Source organism: Xiphophorus couchianus, chromosome 2 (genome assembly GCF_001444195.1).
Source record: "Xiphophorus couchianus chromosome 2, X_couchianus-1.0, whole genome shotgun sequence".
Taxonomy (NCBI): domain Eukaryota; kingdom Metazoa; phylum Chordata; class Actinopteri; order Cyprinodontiformes; family Poeciliidae; genus Xiphophorus; species Xiphophorus couchianus.
In genome coordinates this window covers 7,602,725-7,621,329 of record NC_040229.1, presented here as the reverse complement: position 1 = coordinate 7,621,329, position 18,605 = coordinate 7,602,725, and the positions used below count along the sequence as shown (strand labels likewise).

The 18,605-nt window shown below is 37.1% G+C and overlaps 1 protein-coding gene across 2 annotated transcripts in view; it reads right to left on the bottom strand.

Annotated features, from left to right (window-relative positions):
- The window catches only part of znf423 (zinc finger protein 423), a 186,980-nt gene that overhangs the window by 21,032 nt on the left and 147,343 nt on the right, over positions 1 to 18,605 (bottom strand). For both annotated transcript variants that reach the window (XM_028042164.1, XM_028042172.1), the window contains one exon: positions 1,932 to 2,063. In XM_028042164.1, coding sequence (XP_027897965.1) covers positions 1,932 to 2,063 — 132 coding nt within the window. The remainder of the gene's footprint in view (positions 1 to 1,931; positions 2,064 to 18,605) is intronic.

Genomic DNA, 18,605 nt, shown 5'->3' with positions numbered 1-18,605 from the left:
TGATCTCCGCAATTTGAAGCCTTCAGTTCGTATTGATGATTAAAATTATTATTTTACAGTACAGTAGATATTTGTAAAAAACCCAAAAAACCCCAAAACATTTATACAGTACTTTTATTTGTTAAACAAATGCTTGGGCCTGTAAAAAGGTTTTGTTCTTTGGTTTCAATGTATTATGGAGTATTTCATTGTATAATAATTCCAAAAAAAAAAAATAAAGGTTTCTACTTCACGGATTTCGCCTATCACGGGTTCTTTTTGGAACGTAACCCCCGAGATAAACGAGGGTTCACTGTACTTTGAATTGTTATTCTTACCAGTCAGGATGTAAATGTAGATATCTTAAATTATCTTTCAGGACAGTCAAAACCTTTTTAGGTAGTCAGAGGAAACAGATTTTATATTAAAACGGCTTGCCATAAAGGGGTTAAATCTGTGATAGTAAAATGTAAAATATGAATTATCATTAAAAGAGAGGGTAACTGATGAGGAAGAAGCATTTTATCTGAATAAAGAGAAAGCAGGAAGAACCACCGTCAGCAGAACGTGATATTTATCAATTAATCATCCGGTTCTTTGGTTTTTGTTTTTTTAATTCCAGCTCCAGTGTTGTTTTATACCTCCCCCCCCATCCCTCTTTTGTTTCAGTAAACTTTTGGTTTTCACTCCGAGACTGCTGAATTATTAAGCCTCCCCACAGGAGCCGAGCCCATTTTACTAATTCATGAGCCACCAAGGAATACAGTTAAAGTTTAAAGTGTTGCTGTGCCTGGGGAAGGGGGCTGTTGGGGATGGGGGGTATGAGGGGGTACAACACAAGACAAACTCAACAACAGGGAGGAAAAGTGCTGAATGTGAACACCTAATTTGGTCATTTATTTACTCTCTCCTGCGGATTAAAAACATTCAAGTTGTTAACACACACATATTACACCCTCCTGCAGTAATAACCCACATTTTACAGCTTTAAGCTCACAGACAAAATAATTTGTGTTGAATAAAGCCAAAAAGTTTCTGAAAATGATTTGTTTTTAGACACTTCTAATCAGAGTCAATTTACAACCTCAAACTTTGATGGGTTTGACCTGATCTGAATTTAACACACACTCACAGAACATAGAGATTGAAATGATCCCCGCAGTTACACAAACTGTAGAAGTATAGCGCACTAGACAGTGAGCCAAAATATGAATAACTAAATTATTTATTTACCCAAACAAAACATAGAAATCTGTTGATTTATTACAAAATCAACCAATGGCACAAGCTCATCTTTTCTAGCGATGCGATTAGCCTGTTTTAGCTTAGTGTAGCTTAACTCTATCTTTAGCGCTGCTATGCTAACGCTCCTCAACTTAAAGCCAAAATTATTGAACTATTCTACACTACAAATTCTAAATAACTGTTTAATTACCCACTTTTCTCCTTCATAAAGAGTTTTTTTTGTGCAATAGTCTGAGTTTGCCTTTTTAAATTACTATTAAACATTGTACAGATCAACCTAACAATGGGAAGATAGAAATTAGCCACTTGGCTATAGTCTCATGCATTTACATTTAAATGTTTATTAACATGTATTGTTTGACTTTTAAACAATAAACTAGAAACAAACAACAAAAAATATTTGTAAAACAACAAAAGCAACATTTCTGTCATCTAATCACATGCAACATGGAACAAAATGCTAACCTATGTAAGGTATGACGTGAACAAACTGATTGGCAGCTCTGGTGGTCGTGGCCAGGCAGGGTGACCAATCAGATCTCAGTATTTATCTCAAAGAGAGCAAACACATCTACATGCCACACTTTTCAGCTTCTTATATAAAACTCTGACCTTTGTCAAATGGGATGTTTTCCACAGTTAAATTAAATATTTCGGATTGTATTGTGTGCTTGGTCCGTCCTTGAACATGGTAGCATGCGCCTCACCTGTAAAACAGACGGGACACTTGAAGGTACCTCCCATGCCTTCGAAGCTGTGCTCTATCAGGTGGCACAGCAGCTTGGCAGGTGAGTCGAACATCTGGTTACACAGCTTGCACTCGTGATTGATGCCCTCCTCTGCAAATAGGAGACAAACACGCATGCGTAGGTTAGATCAGCCGAAACACAGAAACCGGAACATGTGACATCAATTCGGGACATTAACCCGACACTCAGGACAGATGTCTGATGTACATAAAAACAGGCGGCAGCAGAGACACAGATGGACACAAAATATGCATCAAAACCCAAAACATGAAGAATAAAAAAAATCTCTTCACTTTATACTGAAACAAAGTTAGGCTATTTTAGTAAATGTTGTTTTCATATTACAGCCTAATTATTTTTGCTAAGGAACATTTCTATACATTCTCCTTTAAATATGAATGTAAATACAAAACATGAGGTACAAAAGGTTTATATTTACATTGTTTTTATTCAAAAATTCAAAAAAAAAAATCTAACTGTAACTCCACTGCCACAAAGATCAGGTTTGCTCAATTTGTACTGTCTAGCGGTTAACTTATAACGCAACTGACTTGTTTTTAATTCATAGTGTATTTTTAGACATGTTTATGGTTAATTTTGAAAATAGTTCTGGTATATATTTTCTATTAATTTCACAAATCCTCTAAACTAGCCTGAACAGAAGAAGTGCAGCTCAACACACTAACATAAACTAAAGTAAGCTAATACCAAATAAGCTAATTTAGGCTAAGCTAAACTTATTCGAAATAAGGTAGTTTTAATAGGGCAAACAAAATAAATAGCAAAAAACTAAGCTAAGCCAATGTCAGGTAAAGTAGTAAGGCTAAAGTTAATCTGCATATGCTAACTTAAGTTAAACTCAATTTAGCTAAAATAAGGTAAGGTGTACAAAAGTTAGCTAAGTAAGCTAAGCTAAGGCAGGCTATATTAAGTTTACAGGGGCAAAATGAAGCCAAGATAATCAGGAATGGTAGGCTAAGCTAATAGCTTAGCTATAGTCTAAACAAGATAAATGAACAAATGGGCTACATCAAGAAAAGGTATGGTGAGATAAGCTAATGCAAGGCAGGATAAGGTAAACTAAGGTAGGCTAAAGCAAGTTGGATAGATTAAGCCGAGCTAAGCAAAAATCTGGCAAGTTAAAGTAAAATAGGCTAATTTAAGGCAATCCAAGGCAGGAAAGGAAGCTTAGATTGGCTCAACTAGACTAATAAGTATATAGTAACCTTAAAAAGGTCCAGTTAGATTAACCAATATAAGATAAAGTAGGGCAAGGTAAGTTTAGAGATGGAATACATTAAGACAAGCTTTGTTTCTTATCTACTACATATTGCTTTTTAAGATGTTTTTCAGACTGTGTAAGAAACAGCAACAGAAAATGTGTGCCAGGTTTTAGGTTAAGATACTATGCAGATTATTTCACTTATAACAAGATATTTTTGCCATGTTATAAGTGAAACAAGCAGAATTTCAATCAATTTTAAGGTGTTACTGATGTAAAACAGGCTCCTATATCCTACTGAAAAGTACTTGTAAGCTATATTTTCCTTATTTCAGCTGTACTAAAGTGTACTAGACCAAAAATACTTGGTAAGATTTTGTGTTTCTGCAGTGAAACATCAAAAAGCAACCAAGACCTGAAGAAACATCTTAAAAAAACATGAGGATGTATTGATTTCTACATGCGAGCACAAAAAACTACAACAATTAAAAACACTGATTACCGTACTAACACTTTTACATCAAATAGTAAGCAAAAAGAGTAAAAATAATCTTTTATATAATAAAATAAGTGATAGCGTGCAGAGCTACATCTACAGTCGTGTTTTTTATTTTTGTGTTTGTGTCTATTTTAAGACGGTGTGAGTGACATCACTGCCCCCACGGTGAAGGCCAGATGAAGGTGGGCGTCGTAAACACAAACACACACAGGCACCCCTCGGTGATTGAGTCCCCTGCCTGTTGTCCTTATCACCAGCGTACCAAACAGGTCCGATACCCCAGTCGCCCACACACACAGCACGAGGCAACACACACACTCACACACACACACGCCACAGGACCGAACTGCCGGGAGACATCAGATGGTGTCGTCTGCAGGCCAATCTGTGACCCCCATGAAGCGGTGCACACACACACATATATACACACACATCCTCTTTTTTAACACTTATCTCATGTCCTGTAAGTGCTAACTCACACGCACTCTGCAAAATCTCCGCTGCAGGGGATCGCAGGGTTAATAACGTCTTCAATCATGCATCCATGACACCCATACTGACTAATACACACACGCACACCGAGATTTTTATCTCTTCTTGCCTCAAAGGCCATCACAAGGGTGCCCTAATCCCATCTCAATAGCTGTGTGTGTGTGTGTGTTGTGGTCCCGATCCCCAAACAAGCCCCGTCTCCACACACACACACACACACACGCAAACCTCAAAGGCTGCGAGGTTGTGAGGGGCGCCAGCGTGTCCGAGACACACTGAGACAGATAGAGGTTCATTATCATTTACCAGGAGATTGAAGCAGCAGGAGAGAGAGTCACATGGAGCGACGCATGCAGAGAGAGACAGGGGGAGGCGGAGGGAGAGACAGGAGGACGGGTGTGCAGCTGCAGCTTTTCAATTGGTTCCGATTTTATTGTTTAAGAAGCAAAAAGTTTAAGTTTGGTTCAGAAAACAGGCACACTGCAAAAAACACCAAATTTTAAAAAGTATTTCTGGTCGGGTTTCAAATGGAAATGTCTTAGGACACTTGAACTGAGACTAAATTAACGTACAAAACACTTTTCAGCAGGATAAAAGAGTCAAAAATTCATTAATACTGATGAATAATGTTGTATTATAAGTGACAGGTGATGATCTGACAGTGGTAGAACTTCATCAGTGCTAAAGTTATGTGTTTTCCAAGCATATAGTGCAATTTTATAGCACAATCAAGTAACTATGTTAACATCAGTTGTTATGAAAATGCTATAAATCTCAAATATTACTTGAAATAAATTTGACTTCAGAATTTAACGCCTTAAAATTTGGTCTCTCTCTCTTTAAAAACTCCTGCTCTTCCTGAAGCTCTGTCTTCAGGAAGTCATCACAACATCTATTAACCCTTTAACAACATTTTTACAAGCTTTCACTGAGAAGTAGCTCCTATAATGAGCTCAGCAGGTGTTTGCTAATTGTTGCTGGCTAGTCTGAAGGAGCTGAGTGGATGCGGACAGAAGCTTTGAAGGTTGGAAACTGCAGCTCGGAGGAGGAGCTAAGCCTCGAAGGCGGGGCTAGGTCCACCCAGGTGTTTTTCACAGCTGAATGGTCGCCATGGAGATTAAAGGACTTTTTAAAACATGCATGAAAGAATCAAGGTAACACTCGAGGTTTGTTTATTGATGAGGGAATAACATTATAACAAGTCGATTTTAAATAATACTGCCCCTTTAAGGAATTATTGACTTTAAACAAGCTCCTATCTTTTGTTGAAAATTAATTGTAAGTTGGTATACTTTAAATAAGGCAAAACAATGATATTTGCACTGGAAACTGGACCAAACATTCTTGGTAGGATTTATTAAATATTTCTGTCTAGTTTCAACAGCAAATAATCCTGGTTAAAACCAAATTCTCACTTTCAATAATGACTTTTTCAGAAAACATTAACTATAAATCTTAGTAGTCTTGAAATAAGACAAAAATGAACTTAAAAGTAACTTTTCAGCAAGATGTATGAGTTTGTTTTAGGTTCCTTAATATTGATTTTTTTAAAAGTGGAGGCTCCATTTGATCCGCCAGAGGAACCAATCATTTTTAATCAATATTAAGGAATTATTGACCTAAAAGAAGATCCGTTATCCAACTGAAAAGTTACTTTTGAGTTTGTTTTGTATTATTTCAAGTATACTAAGATATTTGCTAGAAGCTAAAAGAATACTTGGTAATATTTGGAGTTTCTACAGTACAGAAGATGAAGAATCGCCTACGCGTCATTGATGTTGGTGTGTGTGGGGATGTGTGTGTGTGTGTTTTGGATACGGGGTTGTGTGTAAGGCATCTTTAAGCTGCGCCCTCGGTGGGGAAAAGCTGCCTCAGAAGCTGCCTCCCACTTTCCCACACTGCCAGGATCAGAGGGAGCGGTCAAACATCAGCCACCTTTACATGAACACAACAACCTACTTCTACGCTCAGTTTTCTGAGATCCTACAAAGAAACATCCGAGCTGCTCGGCAGCGCTCACGCTACCTGCAAGTTTGTTAGCCGCAGTTACAAAGACAATCTGAAACTGAAAATAAAAATATTTAAAAAAAACAGGAGGCTGTTATATTTTACTTTAACAACTGATACTTTAGCTTACATGGATTCTCAATGTGCTGAAGACCAATGAGGAAATTATGTGGATTTAATTAGTTAAAACTAAATCGATCAATATCTGATCAGTAATCGTCTATCCTTGCAGGATCGGGTGATGTTGTCCGAGTTGGTGGTGCATAAGACTGACATGACACTGTCATAAACATGGAACATTTATAACTGTTGTCACGAAGTGTCATTTGGTAAATAATGACATTTGTAATGCAAAGTTGCATTGAAAGTGTTATCTTTGCATCATTTGGTAAATAATGACACTTTTGAAGAATGTTGTGTTAAATCATGAATAAAAAGTTCATTAAATCTGTCAAATTTACAATAAAGGTGTCATTATTTACCAAATGACACTTCATGTTTATGACAGTGTCATGTCACTTCTAATAAAGTATTACCAAAAAAATATTTTCACTAAACTGTACTTTTTACTTTTTCTGAGGTAATTTTATTATGAATTATTAATTGAGTAAAATTTCTGGATACTCAACCCCCTGTGATTAACTTCACTGAATGAAGAACAAACTTGTTTTAATAATAATAATAATAAACAAATAATAATCAGCCAGTGGAAATATCAACATTAAGGAATAATTGACTTAAAACAATATTGCTAAAAAACTTTTTTGTCTCATTTCAAGCATACTGAGATACTAGCACTAGAAACCAGATTAAAAATACTTGGCAAAAAACACATTATTTTTGTGTTTTTAGTATCAGATCCAATCATTTAAAACTTCAGAGTTTTCGCCTCCACCAAGCCATCATTTCTCAATAGCCGAGGATTATTCTGTATGAAGCAAAACGTTGAACTATAGGCTAAGTTTCATGTATAAATTAAAATAGAAATAGAAAATAATTTGTTTGTAATATTTTTATTGCACTTTTTGAGTAGCTTAAAGGTTGGTTTAATTTTTTTTACCTTTTTAGGACAAAGTTGTTGTAACTATTCAGTTTTGGACCAACAGAAATACAATGCCAGCTCTTTGGTAAAGGATGAAAACATCACTTCCACTGAGGAGACTGTCTTCCCTTTCTGACATAAAGTCAAATAAATCCAGTTTTATATGACCGTTATCTTTTTAGCAGTGCTTCGTTTCATTTCTTTATAAATTCCCGTGCACAGGAACATGCTTCAATATGACATCAAACCGACAACAGAAACTTTAGGAACTCATTTATGGTCAATCAATTAGTGTGAGAGTAAAAATGGCTGCAAACGGAAAAAAGAGAAAAGAATCCAAACCAGAATGAACGTGAAAGCCTCAGAGAGAACAGAGGAGAAAACAGTGAGGTGCAGAGAGATAATTGGGCTGTCCGGAACAAGGGCATGGAGAGAGGCCTCCAACGCCTCTGTGTGTGTGTGTGTGTGTGTCCCATGAAAGACTTCTCTTTTCTGACAAATACATTGTTTTGATCAGTGTGTGTGTGGGGACGGCTGTCTCTGTGTGCCGTCCCCCCGCGCAGCCCGGTCCGTGTGCGACCCATAGTGAGATGACAGAGTCGCAGAGCGTCCTGCCGCTACGCTTTGTCTCACAGAGAGTATTTGATCCAGCAGCACATGAACACACACACACACATCGCTGGGAGACTTTCCCTGGGACGGAGAACATAGGGGAGGACACAGCCAAAGAGAGAGGGTGAAGGTTAGGGCTTACAGTTCTCTATCAACCAACTCAAATCTAACTTTTTCTGGATTTTAACTCAAACTAACCATGACAATAATCCTTTGTCGCTTTTATCTACAAACCCCAAGACGCTGGTTTCATCCAGGAGAAAGAACTCGTTCAAACCCCTTGAAGCCCCAGTATGTAACTTTTACAAAAATATATTTCCTTACATATTCTCATCCATATTGTCATGACCGTATGGATGAGAAGATAATCAGTGAGGAAAAAAAATAGCTCCTCTGCTAACTAGAAACAACCAATCAGAGGCAGGAGGCGGGTCTTAACGCTGTCCATCACCCTCTCTCTTGCTCTTTGCTACACTATAGCTTCTTCCCGATAGCACAGCCTGTGGTGAATGCTAGGGCTAGTTAGCATAGCCACCGATAAAACAGTTTTAATGTAACGGTAAGTTATTTCTCCTTTATTACCACATTTAGCAACAAGTTCATGAGATTGATTGACAGCATTAAGACCCTCCTCCGGGGTCTGACTGGTTGTTTGTGACCAGAAGTGGTGGGTTCCTTCAGACGGCAATAGAACCTCAGGGAGGAAGTGGACGAACTTTACATGCATTTGTAAATAAATAATAAATTTAAAAACATTTTTAAAGCCGTTATGATGCAAGACAGATAATCTGAAAAAAAAATCAATTTCCTTCAACTCCTCACTGAGCTACATATTGGCATATGAAGAAATGCACCAATCCCAACCAAAGACAATCAATCAGAGCCAGGAGGAGGGTTTTAACGCTGCCAATCAACCATGTGAACGTGTTTCTTCATGTGCTAAAGGCAGAGAAACAACTTACTGATACAGGAAAACTGTTTATCTGCCGTCATCGGTGTCTATGCTAACTAGGCAGAGCATTTTTGGCAGACTCTGCTAACTGTAGTGGAGCCTATAGCAACAGGGTGAAGGGTGAACATTGTGTACACGAGGGTGATTAACAGCGCTAAGACACGGCTCCTGGCTCAGATTGGTTGTTGCTGACAAAGCAGTGTATTTGTGCAGTGAGCTTATTTTTTTCACAGATAATGTGTTTTATTTTATGCACTGCAAAAACACAAAATCTTAAAATATTTTTGTCTGGTCTCTATTGTAAACATGAGTGCACCTGAAATAAGAAACAGCTAGCTCACATGTAACATTTCAGCAACATTTATGTTTTCAGTCGGTAATTAATTAATATTGGTGAGCAAGTCCTAGTTCCGGGCTGCACAGTGGCGCAGTTTGCTCTGCAGCAAGAAGGTCCTGGGTTCGATTCCCGGCCCCCGGGTCTTTCTGCACCGTTTGCATGTTCTCCCTGTGCATGCGTCGGTTCTCTCCGGGTTCTCCGGCTTCCTCCGACAGTCCAAAAACATGACTGTCAGGTAAATTGGTCTCTCCAAATTCACCTCTCACCTGGAAAGTTAGCTGGAGATAAGCACCAGCACCCCTCCCAACCCCACAGGGACAAGGGTGTCAGAAAATAAATGAATAAATAAATGAATAAATAAATGAATGAATGAATGAATGAACGGATGGACGGACAGATGGATGAATGAATGAATGGATGGATGGATGGATGGATGGATGGATGGATGGATGGAAGTCCTAGTTCCACTGGCAATTATTTCACTCATAAGATATTTTTCCATGTTTTTAATTAAATAATCTGCCAATGGAACTACAGTAGTACCTTTTCATCAATACTAAGGAATTATTGACTTAAAACAAGCTTCTTTATCTTGCTAAAAAGTTACTTGCAAGTTAGTTTTGTCTTATTTCAAGTGTACCAAGACATTTTTCACAAAAAACTAGATCAAAAATCTTTTGTATGATTTAGTGATTTTGCAGTGTGGATCCAGGAGTTGTCTTAGTAAGATTTATTATTGAGAACTATGTCTATATGTTGTCTAAGAACTGAATTGTATCTCCATCCCTCATTATATCTGGACACACTGAATGATGAAGTTTTACACAATAAGCCACTGAACAATGAGCCAATGAAGCAACTCTGACACACACCCAGGTAATCGCTGCGTGCGCATCAGCAGAATAACTGCACAGATTCCACATGAAGCAAAAAAACATTAGAAAATTTAAAGCAGAACATACATGTTATGGATGTTGAAGGAAAACGCGGTCCATAGTGTAGTCATCCTCACAATTACAAGCCACCACCGTGACATATTTCACACAAACACACACCATTGTTGCTCATGCTGTTGCTCGGTCTCATTCTCTCTCATTAACCACCTTTTTCTCTCTGCTAATTGACCAGAGGAGCAGGACCAGGTGGCATCATCCCATTTACGCTGGCCTCATCTCAGACCCCTGCAACACGCAGCTCAACACAAATGAGCTCCTTGGTTTGTGCTGGCGATGGATCCCTAAGGTGCTTCCCCTCTTAAACACCTCGACATGCATGCAAACACCCACCTTCCCGGCGCCGCTCTAAACGAGCTGCCGAGGGTCCCCTGGGCGTCTGCCCTCCATTACTGCCCGTCTCTCCGCCTGTCAGCCCCCTCTATCCCTAAAATCCATATCAGAGCATGTCTCTGTTCGGTCCTTTGTGCCGTAAAACAGGCATCTGCACTTCAAGTGAAAATACAAACCCAAGTAACTCAGAGTTATTCAACCATTTTACAAAATTCCTGTTTTATTCTTTTTAAAAATACTCAGCCTGGTTGGGAATGTGTAATGTAGTCTTAAAATAGAAAAACACGGATATGGATATATGAGCTCCATCAGCTGAATGTTTGATGTAAAGACGTCAATGCTTTTTTTTGTTAAAGTCGTTTCTTCATTTTTTGGTTTACTTTTGATTCTACACTGCAAAAACACAAAATCCTAACAAGGATTTTTGGTCTAGTTTTTAGTGCAAATATCTTAATACACTTTAAATAAGACAAAACAAACTTAAAAGTAACTTTCAGTGATTTCGGGATTCATTTAACGACGCCCTGGTTCATATTTTTCTAATTTTTGCAGTATTTCTTTTATTTATTACTGTAACAGTACGAAATCAGGTTACTGTACACAACAGTAAAGGACTACAAAAAGGAGAAATAAACACTTTTCCTAATAAATCTAAGAGAAACCTGGAAATATAGATACTTTTACTTAGATTTGCTGATATTAGTTTCACATTTTAATCAGGTTTTCCCACCACACACATAATTCAACAACAGCCTGAGGGCTTTATGTGGTTTTAGCTAACCATGTTCATTTTTAATACAGGATAGATGCTGATGCACACACCAGTGTTTTCTTATATTGGTTAGAATACCTAGTGATTAATCTGAAATAAGATACTTTTAGCAGAAAATAAAAATATCTATGAAATATTTTGCGGTATAATAAAGCAAAATAACCACCACCAGCTTTACCACAGTAAAGCTTCACAGTATAAGATTTATAAACTCATCCAAACATAAATTCATGCTTTTACTGAAACTGCTTTAAATTGTCTTTGCTCTCATTGTGTCCAGTTGAGTGTTGATGTCTAACTTTTCATTTTTGGCACCAAATCTTCACTAAGCTGGAGGAAAGCTGGCTTTTTATGTTATAGACACATCTATTTTATTGACTCTAGTTGAGCTTGGTCATGCGGTGAGACAGAAACATAAAGTTGTCTGTCGTCAGCATACAGTGAAACCTCGTCTATTTGCAGACATTTCTGTGGAACCGAACACTAAAATATAGCCATAAAAAATCATATTTACTGATATTTTGTTGAGAATGAAAATGCAACTTGGGAAGCTGAGAAATCAAGGTGCAAAGTTTATTGACTGAAGTTTGTAAGACCAGAACTGTTAGCTTCTGCAACAGTGATGGTTTCCACTGTATATCTTAATGCATATTAACAATGGAGGGTGATGCTAACTAAAAGCTATTTGTGCTAACCCTAAATCATTAATCACAAACAATTCTGCTATTGCTAAAGTGCTACACCAACATGGTACTTACAAGCTAATCCTAAAGCACTAACTTCAATTCAATCTAAAGTATATTTGTCCTTGAAAAACTAAAATCTTTGTGCACCAATTTCATTTTGAAATTATAACTGACATGTTCCACAAAGCCCTAAGTTAATATAATAATGTTTATATCTTGTCCTCTACTGTCCGTGTTTTATTTTGTTCTTGTATATTTCCTGTTTGAAATAAAAGTTATTGGGAAAAAGAGAGAGAATATGAGGAGAGGAAACGGACCTGTTACGTAAAAACAGTTTCTATGCTCAAAATAAGAGCATGAATATAAGCGTCTAGTTTGAAGAAATTTTAAGTCAACAACCAAAACTTTAACACAAATGTTGATCAAAACAGCAAAAAGTAGATTAAGGCTTTAGAATTTACCCTGAAATTAAACTTAGAGAAAGCTAAACAGGCTAAAAGTTTCCAAAGTTAGCAAAATCACTAAATGAAACGTTAGCTCAGCTTTTAGCGGATCAGTGGAAGTGTGCTCACTACTGCATGGTGCATTAAAATAGGCTGTTGAAAGTTTTCTAAGGATTTCCACATTATTCTCTAGCTATGCGATTGCTACATCTACGTTTTGCAGATCTATGACGGAAGCGCTTTCTTCCACCTGCTTATAGGGGGCAGCGGCTGCACATGCATGACTCGCAGTGTCGAGATAATCACTTTGTATTGCAACAAACTGGCAAAGATGAAAAAAACTGTTAGGTATTGAAACTGTTGAACTGATTTACAGACGATTTGGAAGTCAGGCTGTTGTTTTAACAAGGAGAAGAAGAACAAGTGTCCAAAAGAGGGACGAAGGAAGGAAGGAAAAAAGAAGACGGACAGGACGGCCGTGGAGAGAGCAGCAAGAGGCGCTGTGAGGAAGAAGGAGTGCAGCAAAGAAGAGAGCAGTGGAAGGGAGGAGGAGGAGGAGGAGTGCGAGCCCCTCTGGGGGGCTTGCTCAAGGTGTGTTACCATAGCAACCAGGGGGCGATTGGAGGGTGTGTGTGTATGGTTGGTGGTGGTGGTGGTGGTGGTGGGGGGGGGGGGTTCTGATGCAGGAGGTTGTGAGCTTGACCCATTGGTACTGTGGGGGCTGGAGAATACACTCACTCACACACACAACCTGCTGCAGCGCTGGAGGGGTCCCAGGAGTGCCTCCACCTTTACTCACCCTCTCTCTCTCACACACACACACAAAGAGGAGAAAGAATGCTGCAGTGCTGAGGTCCCGCGAGTATCCAACACCCACACACACTCTCCCTCCTTTCTCTCATCTCCCCTCTCTATTTCTATCTCTCTCTCTTTCTCTCTGCAAGATGATTGTTATTTTCTTTATTTGCTCCCTTCGAAATCCAACCATCTGGATGTTTAAACTCAGTCCAAACAAAATGGGAGGCAGAGAAATGCTCCTTTCATACAGATGTAAGGCTTATGATTTAAGACGAGGGAAAGTGCATTTTTTATTTAAAGAAAAAAGTAAATCAACGGAGCAAAATGAAGATGTTTAAATTTTGTTTTAGTCTACAAAAAAAACTGTATAAAACCGCAGAATCTAACTTGTGGTGTTCCACCTGGTTGAATACTGGGAACCCATTTGAAAAAAAATGAAAATACAAAATTCAGACAAAGACGCAAATTACTGAACATGGTAAGTCATAACTAACTAACTAAAACATAACATTGTTTCAGACATAAAGCTAAAATAAAAAGTTAAATAAATAGAGAAAAATGTAATCATAAACTTGATAAAAAAACTTTTGGTGGTGATATACATGATCCCAGTATTTTTTATATGGTAAATCAGCTGAAACTTCCCTGCCTTTCTTATAAAGAATCTTATAATCACATTTAACTCAACTCTGAAAGCACGTTTGGGCTAAAATGCTGCAACCAAATACTTAGAAAATTACTTAAATGAAAAATGTCAGTATGTACAACCGAATATACAAAATTTGGTATTCCACAGGGTTGAATGTTAAGCCCCATGTTTTCAGGCATTATTACTATATTTGTATAAAAGATGATTATGTTTAAACTGTTTAATAGGAAACAATTTAAGGTAGAAGAGATAACTGTATAAAATAGATTTAACATAAGTTATATTTAGTGTTTTAAAGGTTTGTGTGTGACTGTAGATCAACTTAGATGCCACAGCTGCCTTAGTGTTTAGAAAAATAACCAACACTTTAAAAGCAGACATGAAATTGTTTTTAAAAAGAGGCAGAGAAAGAATTTTTAAGTTAAAGGTTAAGCTGTAAACCAACTAAAACTGGAAATTAGTCGAGTTTCAATCAATGTGGTGCATTTTATCAGTGGCCAGATGAGGTCAGTGGAATATTTATGATTTATTTATTTACAGATTTTTTAGTTTTTCATAACACAACATTTCACTGTGATGTGGTTACGTTTATTAGGCTGTAATTTTGTGAATTTTTAAGTAAATATCCACCTGAAACAGAAACTGAGCGATTAGATTAGACTGTCAAAATCATAAATGACAACATTATTTTTTGTTTTGTGTCATTATTTCTGAACTGTTTCCATGGTTAAATCAACTTAAATACAGAAGAGAAACTCTTCAGTCACATTGATATGTTTTGCTTTTCTGTTATTGAAAAATTTTGACTTTATTTCGCAGCTGATGTGGAAATGACTCAATAAAAATTATGATCAAATTGTTATGATTTTAATAAGGTAAACAACATGTTTATAGGTCTAAATAAAACCGGACCTGAAGCCACATTCCTCCGCTTCACCTAATCACACCCTGTGAAAACTATCCACACACACATTGGACGCACAAACACAGCCAGGCAGACATTTTATTGGCAGACAGGATCAGCATATGGTGGTGACCAGTTTGTGCACAAATTGAGCATATTTGTGTAGTGCATAGTGCATGTGAGTCTTGGAAGGAGACAGAGTGTGTGATGGGAAAGTGTGTGTTTGCGTGCGGGCGTGTGTGTGTGTGTGTGTGTGAGCAGCAGCTTGGATTTTCCCTCTCAGATTACATAACAGTGGGAAGCTGGAGCGCTCGGCCGTGTTGAAGCCAAATAGCTGCTCACAAGCGCGCACGTGCACGTCTGCGCACTCGTTTTACATCATTGTCTCACACTTTCACCGCAGTTTTATTAGGTTTTAGCTGCGCTTGTATGTTTCTCAACACAACAGGACCTCTTGTGAAAAAACAAAAACACCAAAAAGAGTGTGAATGCGTCATATTTTAGCAAAAAAGAAGCATGCAAATAATTAGAACGTGAGAAACTGAAACATAAACATGAAACTTTCCTGCAGAAATCTTTTCATTTCATCAAACTGCATCAAATCTTCCATCATTCTGGATCTCTGTATCAGTGATTAGATTAACTAACAGCCACATAAGGTTTCTTTTTAGCCTTTAAGAGGAGTGCAAGCTATGAATGTGGAGAATATTTATGTTTAGATTTTTAACTGAAAGTCTGAAACGGGCCTGAGGGGAATAAGATTAATCAGTGTGTGTAAATAAACCATCAACACAAACACAAGCTTACTGCTCCCTGAGATAAAGTTTAAAATGGAAGCACCTGTCATCCTCCTGAAACATCTTCCAACATCTGTTCGCCTATAGTTTGGAAAACACAACTAAACCCTCCAGATTCACACCAATTGGGTGTTTATGTTTCTGAAGCAGAGTAAAACAACGATTGATTTTTACAGTCAGAAATAACCAGAGTGAAGGATGAGGCGTCTGCACTGCAAAAACACAAAGTCTAACGGAGTATTTTCATCTAGATTCTGGTGCAAATATTTTTGTACACTTAAAATAAGAAATACTATTAACTTTTCAGCAAGATATAGGAGCTTGTTTAAAGTCAATAAATCTTGAAAACCAATAAAAAAATTCTAGTTCCACTGCCAGATTTTTTCCCTACTTATAACAGGACACTTTTAAAATGTGAAAAGTTAAAATTACTGACTTGTAACTTGTAAGTAACTTGCTGAGAAGTTAATTGTAAGTTAGTTTTTGTTTTATTTCGAATGTAATAAATAGGCCTGTTACAATAATAAATTTTAAAGGATAATAAATTGTTCCAGAAGTTACTGCGATAAACGATAATATTGGTGTTTTGAGACCATTTCAAGTAATATAATGGTGATGGCATTCTCAAAGATCAATAAACTTTAAATTCTAATGAACATTTTAACACTGGAGCTGGAAGACATTTTAAATATCCAAAATAAATAAAACAGAAACAATTAATAAAATGAGTTATGAAGTTTCTGTAAACATAATTGTCCTTAAAAAAAAGTTGAGACCAAAACACCAAACTGAAGACTTTTATCATCCAGTTTTTGGTAGAAAGAGAGAAAAGAGAAAGAAAAAAATCATGCAAATGGAAATTAAAGTTTATTTCAATTCATCATGTGATTAATTGATTTAATGCCTATTCCAACAGGCCTAGTAATAAGATATATATACTAGAAACTAGACAAACAGTTGGTAAGATGTTTTTTGCAGCACGAGAGGCAGAATGAGGAGTAAAGCGAGTCACACACACACACACACACACACACACACACTCATAGTCACCCAGGTCCAAGATCCCGTCTGTATCCACAGTTAATCACCTCTGTAGTTGTAATCAAAGCTCCTATTCAGTTGTCATGGTGACGGACAGAGGGTCATACCCCCCCTCCAACCCTAACTGCATTTTTCCTTCCTCTGACTGAATTAAATGCTTTTCAGGTACAAGAACTGGTATCAAAATTATAGGTTTAAAGATGAAACATGTGAAGGAGGCGTTTATTAGCACAACCTGTTAGATGATTTATTACAGCCTTTAAATAAATGATGTCAAACTGAAGTTACTTTTTATTTGAGTTTGTTCATTCAGTTTTAATATCAATCATTGTTGCCACAACTAAAGGGATCACTGCAAAAACACAAAATTTTACCAAGTAATTTTAGTCTAGTTTCTACTGAAAATATCTTTGGACACTTGAAAAAAGATAAAAATAACTTAGAAGTAACTTTTCAACAAGATATAGGAGCTCGTTTTAAAAAAATAATTCCTTTATGATGAAAAAGTTCCATTGGCAGATTATTTCACTTATAACAAGACATTTTGTTCATGGTATGAATGAAATAATCTGCCAGTGGAAATAATCTGCCAATGGAACTAGTACTTTTTTATCAATAGGAAATATTTACTTGAAACAAGCTCCTATGTCCTGCGATGGACTGGCGACCTGTCCAGGTGACCTGCCCAGGTGACCCCGCCTCTCGCCTGTTGACAGCTGGATACAAGCACCAGCAGCCCTCCTGACCCCAACGGGGTTGGGATAGAAAAAAACGGATGGAAGCTCCTATATCTTGCTAAAAAGTTACATCTAAGTTTGTTTTGTCTTATTTGGTAAGATTTTGTATTTTTGCAGTGATTGGAGTCTAGCATAATACATCCTCCGCCGTGCTTAAACACCTAATTCACTACATATTCATCTTTTTGTTCCACAGCAGACCCAGCTGGAATTTTTGTTGATTTGGTCAAAGTTTTATTTGACCAAAGCTCACAGCTCCAGTAGAGGCCGACATGTTTACGTTTGTGTTGGCAGGACAGAAAACTCCTCTTCCTGAAGTGTGTTGGAAAAAATAAAAATAAAAAAAATAAATAGTTGGAATGGAGATACATTTAGAGACTTGGTTACCCCAAGCCACCATGGTTCTCCTGCAGCCTTGTAGTAAAAGACTTTTAAGGAGATTGTCTTTCTTGATATTTCTCCACTAAATAAATGTCTTACTTTTCTAAACTTTTCAGCATCAGATTGCTTTAATTTAAGCCTTTTTCTAAATTCATTTAAACAGAAACAAACATTTAAAGTAGAGTAGATGAATCCCAAAAGTACCTTCCTTCTATTTTAATTCATGAAGTGGGCAGGATCAGATTATTTTAGTGATATTTTTTATTATTTATTAGACATAACTTGAGCTTCAGGCTTGAAATGTAAAGTATAATGAATCATGGCAGAATCAGAAATGTGCGGTTTCCCTAATAAACGCAGTTAAAGATCGGACTAAATTCAGATTAAATTATTTACAGAGTTTCTGCAGGTTTCACGAAGTCACATTTAAGACTTTCTAAGGTATTTTTAAAACAATTATGAATGGATTTTAAGACAAAAATGCACAAAAGAAAATCACAAATAAATCAACCATTTCCTCACAGTGAAGTGAGGCAATGGTGATAAATTTGTACTTATATGAATGGATGTGAAAAAGCTAGCTAGCTTCAGTCTTGACAGCTAGCCAGCTCGCTAGCAAGGGTAACGTTAGCAGCTAGTTACCAGAATTGCCTTGAGTCGCATAACATAGAGAACATAGACTTAACAGTAAATTACAGCAAGAAGAAAACTACATAGAATATATGGCATTAAGTTGTCCAGCCATAACATTTAAGACACATTTAAGGCCAACTTAGAGTTTTTATATGAATTTAAGACAATTTAAGTATTTATTTTAGATGCATGAATGTAAGACTTTTTAAGGATGTGCAGACACTCTGATTTAGGTAATTAGGCTGCAACTATTTGTCAGGATCTGTGTTTTTCTGTGTGTTTATTTTGATTTTCCTGTGTATCTGTGTCTCCGTGTTGTCCTGTCTCCCTTTGATTAGTCCC